This window comes from Taudactylus pleione, unplaced genomic scaffold (assembly GCF_031769625.1).
Source record: "Taudactylus pleione unplaced genomic scaffold, aTauple2 ptg000960l, whole genome shotgun sequence".
Classification (NCBI taxonomy): Eukaryota; Metazoa; Chordata; class Amphibia; order Anura; family Myobatrachidae; genus Taudactylus; species Taudactylus pleione.
The window spans coordinates 597,978-611,296 of record NW_028285361.1 but is presented as its reverse complement, the minus strand read 5'-3'; the positions used below and the strand labels follow the sequence as shown (position 1 = coordinate 611,296).

At 43.5% G+C, this 13,319-nt stretch overlaps 3 protein-coding genes across 3 annotated transcripts; all 3 read right to left on the bottom strand.

Annotated features, from left to right (window-relative positions):
- Window positions 1–1,018: 1,018 nt before the first annotated feature.
- On the bottom strand, window positions 1,019–3,052 carry LOC148473153 (uncharacterized). The gene is made up of 2 exons (XM_088460034.1): window positions 2,233–3,052; window positions 1,019–2,079 (listed from the first exon to the last, which is right to left on the bottom strand). Exons 1-2 carry the CDS (start codon window positions 3,050–3,052, stop codon window positions 1,019–1,021), a joined length of 1,881 nt encoding a protein of 626 aa, XP_088316160.1.
- A 1,732-nt stretch (window positions 3,053–4,784) lies between these two features.
- On the bottom strand, window positions 4,785–6,818 carry LOC148473152 (uncharacterized). The gene is made up of 2 exons (XM_088460033.1): window positions 5,999–6,818; window positions 4,785–5,845 (listed from the first exon to the last, which is right to left on the bottom strand). The coding sequence occupies exons 1-2, from the start codon at window positions 6,816–6,818 to the stop codon at window positions 4,785–4,787; spliced, it is 1,881 nt and encodes a 626-aa protein (XP_088316159.1).
- A 1,732-nt stretch (window positions 6,819–8,550) lies between these two features.
- LOC148473151 (uncharacterized) lies at window positions 8,551–10,584 on the bottom strand. The gene is made up of 2 exons (XM_088460032.1): window positions 9,765–10,584; window positions 8,551–9,611 (listed from the first exon to the last, which is right to left on the bottom strand). Exons 1-2 carry the CDS (start codon window positions 10,582–10,584, stop codon window positions 8,551–8,553), a joined length of 1,881 nt encoding a protein of 626 aa, XP_088316158.1.
- Window positions 10,585–13,319: the final 2,735 nt, after the last annotated feature.

The following is a 13,319-nucleotide window of genomic DNA, read 5'->3' as shown; positions in this document are numbered from 1 at the left end:
ATGGCAATTGTTATTCATGCAATCTGATGCACAATTTTAGTATATTTGTGTCCTGCCTGCAAGGTTGTAGAGAAGGTTGAATAGTTTTAATGTCACTGGTACATACAGAGGCAATTTCATACTGGGACTTCCCTGTGAAGATAGCAGGGGTATGAAGGTGTGGGACCTACCCAGCTGGTTGAGTCTCTCAATGACCAGTCCCTGACTGTAAGTATTATGTGCAGTTCTGCAGCTACCTTGGACGGGGAAAGAATGATGCAGCCTGGCCGGGGAGCATTAATACAGACTGTCACACTGTCCTGTCAGGACTGATGGCTGAGCAGTGGGGATAGCGGGTGAGGTTGTGTTTGCAGGTGTTTCACAGACCTTCCTCCTGTCAGCTGCTCCAGACTTCCATAAGGTAGTTGTAATGACGCTGTTTGTCTGTCCGTCTAGCCACTCACGGCTATCAGTCACCATGAAGAACCGTGGAGAATCAGGTAACACACACACCATGCAGCTCTGCTCCCACCGGCTGTTACCTCACCTCAGCACAGCCACCAACTGTCATTTTCTTTAGTTCAATCCTTGAGCCTGCCACAGTACTCACTGTCCCCTAATGTCCACCGCCGCTGAGAGAGCCAGTGCAAAGAGTCCCTGAACCTCAATGAAAACAGTTCTATAATGGCCTGTATTAGACAGTGGCAGGAAGCAGGTTATTACTTAACATTTATGTGGGGTCTTGATGGGGTGCCACATACTTCCCCGCTAAAATGATGCGTGTGCTCACGCATCTTATTCCTCTAGTAATTGCTTTAACATTTTAGACTTCAACATCAGCATTGTTACACATACTTTAAGTATATTCTTTCATTACACAAAGTAGATCACAGTTAGTTACAATTTCCAGGAAAGTTTAGCAAACTTTAGCACCTTGCTATAATGTAACAGTGGCATAACTGATTACAGCACTTTTCACATATTAACTTCATACAAATTTTCTTTTAAGTTAGATATTTTGAACACTCTACATTGTACGCTAGTGTCTATACTGAATATGTGAGGCACCTTTATTCCTCTTTCCTGACTTGCTAAATCGCTGTTGCAAAAATGAAACTATAATTCTAGAGTCTACCATTGTGTACTCGCAGTCTGGGTGATGCCACTCTGGAAAAAGATACATCACAGCCTCTCCAGCTGCACTACGGGATTCTGCAGGAACATTAGATTCAGACTTCAATATAACTGAATCTGGGCAATTGGGTTTAAGGGGTTCCAATCCTTCTGCCATGGCTGTGTGGATCACTCTTTCAGTGTTTTCATTTCCATTAGTGGCACATATATCTTGCTGGTTGGGAATGGCCAAGATTGAATGGGCGTTAACCCTTCTGAGTTTTCTTTGGCATGGAAACTCTTGAGGAGGTTGTGGTCTGACAACTTCTTGCAAGCTCTTTTGGATCCATCCATTTGGTTCCTCCCCATCTTGATCTTCTGTTTTCCCAAACACTCCACCCTGCACACGGACATTGAGACACTGCTGTCTGTGTCCATATGATTTCCTTGGACAGTATGGTGGGAAGCAATGTCTCCTGTAAGGCCGGTGTTGATTAGCACCATCTGACGCACTTTGAACTTCTAATTTCTCTCCATGTTCATGGTATTGGTAGTTCTGTTGGTGATTACGTGGAGGACCTCTGCGACGCAGATAGTGTTGAGAATGTTTGTAAACCACTGCATATTTGCTGCCTTGAACTGGTTCACCACCAAGACCAGTTACATTAGCTGCCTGTAGTCCTTTCTCACCTTTCACCACATCAAACTCAACTGTCTCTCTGTCTTCCAAACTACGGAGGTACTTCCCGAGGTTGTTTTTCTTGATGCTGGTATAATGTACGAACACATCTTCCTTGGTGTCATTCCGGTTTATGAATCCATAACCACGTTGCACATGGAACCATATGACTTTGCCCAAAACTTTTCTTGTGCTGGTTTGAGGATTATAGCCTGCTGCAGGTGTTAACACAGATTTAATTTCATTCTGGCTTACAGAAAGAGGGTCCACATCTCTCGGCTGTCCTTCTTCTAATGAACTCTTAATCTCTGTATTTAATGTATCCAACTGATTGCAAGCACTTTCTATATCGCCACTGCTATTGCAATATCTACATATAGGCTGGCCATGGTTTGAGAGGCATCTTCTGGTGTTCTGTGGGTAGTCCCACCAACAATCATTTTGCTGTCATCTCTGGAAGCTCCAGTCTGTCTCTTCTTGGCACTGGGCTTGTTGGTTTATTAAATTCAGCAACTCAAAGCACATTGAAGTTATTCTATGTGTCAGCAAAGCCACTTGTTCTCTTATAGCACTGAGTTGATGGGTCCTAGGGGCTTGTGCACCCTGTAAAACAACTTCTTTCAGTGTGTGCAGCCCCATGATTCCCTTTTGTACGGTGTCTGGAGGGTATTTAATTTCTAGGTACCCTGGCATCTTAGGAAAACACATTTCCTGTCCCTGAAATTTCCCTACCACTTTAATGGCAGCTTCTTTGAAGTTCAAGAATGAGCTATTTGGAGTCTGTAGCTGAAGTAGGCGTAACTGCGCCTTCAAAATCTCACAGTGAGAACCCTCTATAAACTGATGAATTAATGTCTCCTCTGTTGGTCTGACTTCTGTTGGATCGAAAGCCTGTAATGCTCGAAGTGCCTCCTGTAGACTGCGGGCAAAGTCACACAGACTTTCACCTGGCTGTTGTTTTCTTGAGTAAAAGTCCATCTTAAGCTCAGATAATGTTCTTGTGTTAAATGTGGTAGCTAGTCGGTTCAAGATGAGGCCTACTGTTTTTCTTTCTTCCACTGGCCATGCAGTTACCTCTCTCTGGGCTGTGCCTTTCAGTTGCCCTATCAGGATCTCTACTTGCTGTTGGTCTGTTAATGGGTAGAGGCGGAACATAGAACGCATTTTATTCTTGAATTCTTTAAAGGTGTTGTTCTCTGCATCACAGATGTCCCCGGAATAAGTGGGCAGCCAAGGAGCACCGAACCAGTATGGTAATGTTATAGGATTGATATGAGACATCGGTGTTTCTTGTCTTGTTCCGCTGGCACCCATATTAGGTGAATCCCCCATTGATTGATGTTCCTGTGACATTGCTGCCTGCTTTATGATTCCTCCTTACTTTGGACTCTGTATCCTGTTCTTGTGACGCCAAATGTAATACCCCCACAGATATTGTACAAGTGTGGTGTGATGTGTTTCAATCTTACCAGGTTAGGATTGGTTTCTCTTTGTTGCTCAGAGAGGTAAGGAGGGATGTACAGGCAAATAAGTTACTAATTTTGCTTCAAATTAGTGTTTCAGTTTATTACAGAGTAAATAGTGCAGATTTGATTCACAACAATCTATATTCCTAGCAGTTATGCATTAACAAATAAATTACCCGTCCAACAAAATGCGTATTTTATTGTACTGGACACTGGAATGACTGAGTACTCTTTGCATCTAGATGAAGCAGCAAACTAATATGTTATTGCAGAAAAACATGCATATTGTAGCAGATTGATATGCAACTGTTTACATTAAATATGGTGTTACCCATCATACCCCAATACAAACAAGACTAAAACAACAATTTACCCTTAAAGTATATTCAGAACTTAATTTTCTTATTTACCCAAGTAAAGTTACTGCATGCATGTAAATGACGGTTAGTAATAAAGTTCAGCGCTCTTTGTAGAGTCAGTGCACTTTCCGTTGCCCGGGTTAGTTTAATTGACAGATAACTATTCCTTTATGGCAATTGTTATTCATGCAATCTGATGCACAATTTTAGTATATTTGTGTCCTGCCTGCAAGGTTGTAGAGAAGGTTGAATAGTTTTAATGTCACTGGTACATACAGAGGCAATTTCATACTGGGACTTCCCTGTGAAGATAGCAGGGGTATGAAGGTGTGGGACCTACCCAGCTGGTCGAGTCTCTCAATGACCAGTCCCTGACTGTAAGTATTATGTGCAGTTCTGCAGCTACCTTGGACGGGGAAAGAATGATGCAGCCTGGCCGGGGAGCATTAATACAGACTGTCACACTGTCCTGTCAGGACTGATGGCTGAGCAGTGGGGATAGCGGGTGAGGTTGTGTTTGCAGGTGTTTCACAGACCTTCCTCCTGTCAGCTGCTCCAGACTTCCATAAGGTAGTTGTAATGACGCTGTTTGTCTGTCCGTCTAGCCACTCACGGCTATCAGTCACCATGAAGAACCGTGGAGAATCAGGTAACACACACACCATGCAGCTCTGCTCCCACCGGCTGTTACCTCACCTCAGCACAGCCACCAACTGTCATTTTCTTTAGTTCAATCCTTGAGCCTGCCACAGTACTCACTGTCCCCTAATGTCCACCGCCGCTGAGAGAGCCAGTGCAAAGAGTCCCTGAACCTCAATGAAAACAGTTCTATAATGGCCTGTATTAGACAGTGGCAGGAAGCAGGTTATTACTTAACATTTATGTGGGGTCTTGATGGGGTGCCACATACTTCCCCGCTAAAATGATGCGTGTGCTCACGCATCTTATTCCTCTAGTAATTGCTTTAACATTTTAGACTTCAACATCAGCATTGTTACACATACTTTAAGTATATTCTTTCATTACACAAAGTAGATCACAGTTAGTTACAATTTCCAGGAAAGTTTAGCAAACTTTAGCACCTTGCTATAATGTAACAGTGGCATAACTGATTACAGCACTTTTCACATATTAACTTCATACAAATTTTCTTTTAAGTTAGATATTTTGAACACTCTACATTGTACGCTAGTGTCTATACTGAATATGTGAGGCACCTTTATTCCTCTTTCCTGACTTGCTAAATCGCTGTTGCAAAAATGAAACTATAATTCTAGAGTCTACCATTGTGTACTCGCAGTCTGGGTGATGCCACTCTGGAAAAAGATACATCACAGCCTCTCCAGCTGCACTACGGGATTCTGCAGGAACATTAGATTCAGACTTCAATATAACTGAATCTGGGCAATTGGGTTTAAGGGGTTCCAATCCTTCTGCCATGGCTGTGTGGATCACTCTTTCAGTGTTTTCATTTCCATTAGTGGCACATATATCTTGCTGGTTGGGAATGGCCAAGATTGAATGGGCGTTAACCCTTCTGAGTTTTCTTTGGCATGGAAACTCTTGAGGAGGTTGTGGTCTGACAACTTCTTGCAAGCTCTTTTGGATCCATCCATTTGGTTCCTCCCCATCTTGATCTTCTGTTTTCCCAAACACTCCACCCTGCACACGGACATTGAGACACTGCTGTCTGTGTCCATATGATTTCCTTGGACAGTATGGTGGGAAGCAATGTCTCCTGTAAGGCCGGTGTTGATTAGCACCATCTGACGCACTTTGAACTTCTAATTTCTCTCCATGTTCATGGTATTGGTAGTTCTGTTGGTGATTACGTGGAGGACCTCTGCGACGCAGATAGTGTTGAGAATGTTTGTAAACCACTGCATATTTGCTGCCTTGAACTGGTTCACCACCAAGACCAGTTACATTAGCTGCCTGTAGTCCTTTCTCACCTTTCACCACATCAAACTCAACTGTCTCTCTGTCTTCCAAACTACGGAGGTACTTCCCGAGGTTGTTTTTCTTGATGCTGGTATAATGTACGAACACATCTTCCTTGGTGTCATTCCGGTTTATGAATCCATAACCACGTTGCACATGGAACCATATGACTTTGCCCAAAACTTTTCTTGTGCTGGTTTGAGGATTATAGCCTGCTGCAGGTGTTAACACAGATTTAATTTCATTCTGGCTTACAGAAAGAGGGTCCACATCTCTCGGCTGTCCTTCTTCTAATGAACTCTTAATCTCTGTATTTAATGTATCCAACTGATTGCAAGCACTTTCTATATCGCCACTGCTATTGCAATATCTACATATAGGCTGGCCATGGTTTGAGAGGCATCTTCTGGTGTTCTGTGGGTAGTCCCACCAACAATCATTTTGCTGTCATCTCTGGAAGCTCCAGTCTGTCTCTTCTTGGCACTGGGCTTGTTGGTTTATTAAATTCAGCAACTCAAAGCACATTGAAGTTATTCTATGTGTCAGCAAAGCCACTTGTTCTCTTATAGCACTGAGTTGATGGGTCCTAGGGGCTTGTGCACCCTGTAAAACAACTTCTTTCAGTGTGTGCAGCCCCATGATTCCCTTTTGTACGGTGTCTGGAGGGTATTTAATTTCTAGGTACCCTGGCATCTTAGGAAAACACATTTCCTGTCCCTGAAATTTCCCTACCACTTTAATGGCAGCTTCTTTGAAGTTCAAGAATGAGCTATTTGGAGTCTGTAGCTGAAGTAGGCGTAACTGCGCCTTCAAAATCTCACAGTGAGAACCCTCTATAAACTGATGAATTAATGTCTCCTCTGTTGGTCTGACTTCTGTTGGATCGAAAGCCTGTAATGCTCGAAGTGCCTCCTGTAGACTGCGGGCAAAGTCACACAGACTTTCACCTGGCTGTTGTTTTCTTGAGTAAAAGTCCATCTTAAGCTCAGATAATGTTCTTGTGTTAAATGTGGTAGCTAGTCGGTTCAAGATGAGGCCTACTGTTTTTCTTTCTTCCACTGGCCATGCAGTTACCTCTCTCTGGGCTGTGCCTTTCAGTTGCCCTATCAGGATCTCTACTTGCTGTTGGTCTGTTAATGGGTAGAGGCGGAACATAGAACGCATTTTATTCTTGAATTCTTTAAAGGTGTTGTTCTCTGCATCACAGATGTCCCCGGAATAAGTGGGCAGCCAAGGAGCACCGAACCAGTATGGTAATGTTATAGGATTGATATGAGACATCGGTGTTTCTTGTCTTGTTCCGCTGGCACCCATATTAGGTGAATCCCCCATTGATTGATGTTCCTGTGACATTGCTGCCTGCTTTATGATTCCTCCTTACTTTGGACTCTGTATCCTGTTCTTGTGACGCCAAATGTAATACCCCCACAGATATTGTACAAGTGTGGTGTGATGTGTTTCAATCTTACCAGGTTAGGATTGGTTTCTCTTTGTTGCTCAGAGAGGTAAGGAGGGATGTACAGGCAAATAAGTTACTAATTTTGCTTCAAATTAGTGTTTCAGTTTATTACAGAGTAAATAGTGCAGATTTGATTCACAACAATCTATATTCCTAGCAGTTATGCATTAACAAATAAATTACCCGTCCAACAAAATGCGTATTTTATTGTACTGGACACTGGAATGACTGAGTACTCTTTGCATCTAGATGAAGCAGCAAACTAATATGTTATTGCAGAAAAACATGCATATTGTAGCAGATTGATATGCAACTGTTTACATTAAATATGGTGTTACCCATCATACCCCAATACAAACAAGACTAAAACAACAATTTACCCTTAAAGTATATTCAGAACTTAATTTTCTTATTTACCCAAGTAAAGTTACTGCATGCATGTAAATGACGGTTAGTAATAAAGTTCAGCGCTCTTTGTAGAGTCAGTGCACTTTCCGTTGCCCGGGTTAGTTTAATTGACAGATAACTATTCCTTTATGGCAATTGTTATTCATGCAATCTGATGCACAATTTTAGTATATTTGTGTCCTGCCTGCAAGGTTGTAGAGAAGGTTGAATAGTTTTAATGTCACTGGTACATACAGAGGCAATTTCATACTGGGACTTCCCTGTGAAGATAGCAGGGGTATGAAGGTGTGGGACCTACCCAGCTGGTCGAGTCTCTCAATGACCAGTCCCTGACTGTAAGTATTATGTGCAGTTCTGCAGCTACCTTGGACGGGGAAAGAATGATGCAGCCTGGCCGGGGAGCATTAATACAGACTGTCACACTGTCCTGTCAGGACTGATGGCTGAGCAGTGGGGATAGCGGGTGAGGTTGTGTTTGCAGGTGTTTCACAGACCTTCCTCCTGTCAGCTGCTCCAGACTTCCATAAGGTAGTTGTAATGACGCTGTTTGTCTGTCCGTCTAGCCACTCACGGCTATCAGTCACCATGAAGAACCGTGGAGAATCAGGTAACACACACACCATGCAGCTCTGCTCCCACCGGCTGTTACCTCACCTCAGCACAGCCACCAACTGTCATTTTCTTTAGTTCAATCCTTGAGCCTGCCACAGTACTCACTGTCCCCTAATGTCCACCGCCGCTGAGAGAGCCAGTGCAAAGAGTCCCTGAACCTCAATGAAAACAGTTCTATAATGGCCTGTATTAGACAGTGGCAGGAAGCAGGTTATTACTTAACATTTATGTGGGGTCTTGATGGGGTGCCACATACTTCCCCGCTAAAATGATGCGTGTGCTCACGCATCTTATTCCTCTAGTAATTGCTTTAACATTTTAGACTTCAACATCAGCATTGTTACACATACTTTAAGTATATTCTTTCATTACACAAAGTAGATCACAGTTAGTTACAATTTCCAGGAAAGTTTAGCAAACTTTAGCACCTTGCTATAATGTAACAGTGGCATAACTGATTACAGCACTTTTCACATATTAACTTCATACAAATTTTCTTTTAAGTTAGATATTTTGAACACTCTACATTGTACGCTAGTGTCTATACTGAATATGTGAGGCACCTTTATTCCTCTTTCCTGACTTGCTAAATCGCTGTTGCAAAAATGAAACTATAATTCTAGAGTCTACCATTGTGTACTCGCAGTCTGGGTGATGCCACTCTGGAAAAAGATACATCACAGCCTCTCCAGCTGCACTACGGGATTCTGCAGGAACATTAGATTCAGACTTCAATATAACTGAATCTGGGCAATTGGGTTTAAGGGGTTCCAATCCTTCTGCCATGGCTGTGTGGATCACTCTTTCAGTGTTTTCATTTCCATTAGTGGCACATATATCTTGCTGGTTGGGAATGGCCAAGATTGAATGGGCGTTAACCCTTCTGAGTTTTCTTTGGCATGGAAACTCTTGAGGAGGTTGTGGTCTGACAACTTCTTGCAAGCTCTTTTGGATCCATCCATTTGGTTCCTCCCCATCTTGATCTTCTGTTTTCCCAAACACTCCACCCTGCACACGGACATTGAGACACTGCTGTCTGTGTCCATATGATTTCCTTGGACAGTATGGTGGGAAGCAATGTCTCCTGTAAGGCCGGTGTTGATTAGCACCATCTGACGCACTTTGAACTTCTAATTTCTCTCCATGTTCATGGTATTGGTAGTTCTGTTGGTGATTACGTGGAGGACCTCTGCGACGCAGATAGTGTTGAGAATGTTTGTAAACCACTGCATATTTGCTGCCTTGAACTGGTTCACCACCAAGACCAGTTACATTAGCTGCCTGTAGTCCTTTCTCACCTTTCACCACATCAAACTCAACTGTCTCTCTGTCTTCCAAACTACGGAGGTACTTCCCGAGGTTGTTTTTCTTGATGCTGGTATAATGTACGAACACATCTTCCTTGGTGTCATTCCGGTTTATGAATCCATAACCACGTTGCACATGGAACCATATGACTTTGCCCAAAACTTTTCTTGTGCTGGTTTGAGGATTATAGCCTGCTGCAGGTGTTAACACAGATTTAATTTCATTCTGGCTTACAGAAAGAGGGTCCACATCTCTCGGCTGTCCTTCTTCTAATGAACTCTTAATCTCTGTATTTAATGTATCCAACTGATTGCAAGCACTTTCTATATCGCCACTGCTATTGCAATATCTACATATAGGCTGGCCATGGTTTGAGAGGCATCTTCTGGTGTTCTGTGGGTAGTCCCACCAACAATCATTTTGCTGTCATCTCTGGAAGCTCCAGTCTGTCTCTTCTTGGCACTGGGCTTGTTGGTTTATTAAATTCAGCAACTCAAAGCACATTGAAGTTATTCTATGTGTCAGCAAAGCCACTTGTTCTCTTATAGCACTGAGTTGATGGGTCCTAGGGGCTTGTGCACCCTGTAAAACAACTTCTTTCAGTGTGTGCAGCCCCATGATTCCCTTTTGTACGGTGTCTGGAGGGTATTTAATTTCTAGGTACCCTGGCATCTTAGGAAAACACATTTCCTGTCCCTGAAATTTCCCTACCACTTTAATGGCAGCTTCTTTGAAGTTCAAGAATGAGCTATTTGGAGTCTGTAGCTGAAGTAGGCGTAACTGCGCCTTCAAAATCTCACAGTGAGAACCCTCTATAAACTGATGAATTAATGTCTCCTCTGTTGGTCTGACTTCTGTTGGATCGAAAGCCTGTAATGCTCGAAGTGCCTCCTGTAGACTGCGGGCAAAGTCACACAGACTTTCACCTGGCTGTTGTTTTCTTGAGTAAAAGTCCATCTTAAGCTCAGATAATGTTCTTGTGTTAAATGTGGTAGCTAGTCGGTTCAAGATGAGGCCTACTGTTTTTCTTTCTTCCACTGGCCATGCAGTTACCTCTCTCTGGGCTGTGCCTTTCAGTTGCCCTATCAGGATCTCTACTTGCTGTTGGTCTGTTAATGGGTAGAGGCGGAACATAGAACGCATTTTATTCTTGAATTCTTTAAAGGTGTTGTTCTCTGCATCACAGATGTCCCCGGAATAAGTGGGCAGCCAAGGAGCACCGAACCAGTATGGTAATGTTATAGGATTGATATGAGACATCGGTGTTTCTTGTCTTGTTCCGCTGGCACCCATATTAGGTGAATCCCCCATTGATTGATGTTCCTGTGACATTGCTGCCTGCTTTATGATTCCTCCTTACTTTGGACTCTGTATCCTGTTCTTGTGACGCCAAATGTAATACCCCCACAGATATTGTACAAGTGTGGTGTGATGTGTTTCAATCTTACCAGGTTAGGATTGGTTTCTCTTTGTTGCTCAGAGAGGTAAGGAGGGATGTACAGGCAAATAAGTTACTAATTTTGCTTCAAATTAGTGTTTCAGTTTATTACAGAGTAAATAGTGCAGATTTGATTCACAACAATCTATATTCCTAGCAGTTATGCATTAACAAATAAATTACCCGTCCAACAAAATGCGTATTTTATTGTACTGGACACTGGAATGACTGAGTACTCTTTGCATCTAGATGAAGCAGCAAACTAATATGTTATTGCAGAAAAACATGCATATTGTAGCAGATTGATATGCAACTGTTTACATTAAATATGGTGTTACCCATCATACCCCAATACAAACAAGACTAAAACAACAATTTACCCTTAAAGTATATTCAGAACTTAATTTTCTTATTTACCCAAGTAAAGTTACTGCATGCATGTAAATGACGGTTAGTAATAAAGTTCAGCGCTCTTTGTAGAGTCAGTGCACTTTCCGTTGCCCGGGTTAGTTTAATTGACAGATAACTATTCCTTTATGGCAATTGTTATTCATGCAATCTGATGCACAATTTTAGTATATTTGTGTCCTGCCTGCAAGGTTGTAGAGAAGGTTGAATAGTTTTAATGTCACTGGTACATACAGAGGCAATTTCATACTGGGACTTCCCTGTGAAGATAGCAGGGGTATGAAGGTGTGGGACCTACCCAGCTGGTCGAGTCTCTCAATGACCAGTCCCTGACTGTAAGTATTATGTGCAGTTCTGCAGCTACCTTGGACGGGGAAAGAATGATGCAGCCTGGCTGGGGAGCATTAATACAGACTGTCACACTGTCCTGTCAGGACTGATGGCTGAGCAGTGGGGATAGCGGGTGAGGTTGTGTTTGCAGGTGTTTCACAGACCTTCCTCCTGTCAGCTGCTCCAGACTTCCATAAGGTAGTTGTAATGACGCTGTTTGTCTGTCCGTCTAGCCACTCACGGCTATCAGTCACCATGAAGAACCGTGGAGAATCAGGTAACACACACACCATGCAGCTCTGCTCCCACCGGCTGTTACCTCACCTCAGCACAGCCACCAACTGTCATTTTCTTTAGTTCAATCCTTGAGCCTGCCACAGTACTCACTGTCCCCTAATGTCCACCGCCGCTGAGAGAGCCAGTGCAAAGAGTCCCTGAACCTCAATGAAAACAGTTCTATAATGGCCTGTATTAGACAGTGGCAGGAAGCAGGTTATTACTTAACATTTATGTAGGGTCTTGATGGGGTGCCACAGTACAAAGACAAAACGCCCCTACATGCAGTGGCAATGTATTCTCAAACAAACTGGCTTAAATGAGGGCCAACTGCCAGCCCATTACATGCAATCAACACTGCCTAGATGAGGGCCAACTGCCAACCCAAAACCTTCCACTCAAAGCCTAGACGAGGGCCAACTGCCAGCCCACCACCATCCACTCAATGCCTAGGTGGGGGTCAACTGCCAGCCTATCACCAACAACTTAAGGTATCCAAGCACCCCTCCAAATGACACACAAGAATCCCACAGTGGTATCACTGACCCCATTAGGGTATAATCAGCCTAACTCGTTGATTGGATAGGAGAGCGGGGTACACACCATACGATATATTGGGAGAGATGTAAGAAGCCCAGAAGTGGTATAAGCGCACATTAGGTGCGCTGATACCGTTTCTCCCCGATGTAGGGTCGGGGGTCTGGGCGGTAAATGACCCAGGCGCTATGCGCCCCTGTCATTATCAGCGCTGCTATATACAAGATAGCAGCGCTGATAGCCTGGGCCATGTACGAACGGTCATATCGCCTTACCGTTCGGCCCGCTGTAGCTGTCGCTATACAGCGCTGTCCCTGCTGCGGCGGCTGCCGGCTCCAGGCTGCACACAGGGATCTCGCGATACTTGCTCAGTGGAGCCAGCCGGGACAGAGACACAGCTCATCAGCACTAGGCTGATGCATTGTGGTCTCTAGCGGGTAGCGCCGGAGGGGGGAGTTAACGCTCCCCCTCTCTGGCCGATGAGATGTTCTTACATCTCATTGGTAGTGCTTCCTGCTTTGCCTCGGTAAAGAGGCGAAGCAGGAAGCATTAAAGCGGCACGTTAAGTACCCCATTGTCTGATATATCAGCCCAAAGATTGGAACGATATATTGTACACATCGTATAGTGTGTATGACTAAGCCGTCATTCCAGGCCGTCATCCATTGAATCGCCCCATTGGATGTGCTGCACAGTTACGTGTATAGTTACATCGCTCGCTGCATCGCTGGATCGCACCTTCATAAGGTGTGCACCCAGCTTAACTCAGTATCAAGAGACCTCAAAGCACCAGGAATGATAATATGAAACAGTAAAACAAAACAAATGTTACTGAAACTGATAAACTAATGCTCGCATGTATCATGTTGCATAAGCAAATATGTATATCATGGGCTGACATAGTTAATGGAAGCCATTTGTTTTAAACTTGAGTTACTCTTAAAATCCTATATCATATTTTTTTTTATTAGGAGTCATAATTAGGAAAACTAATCATTTCAAATTG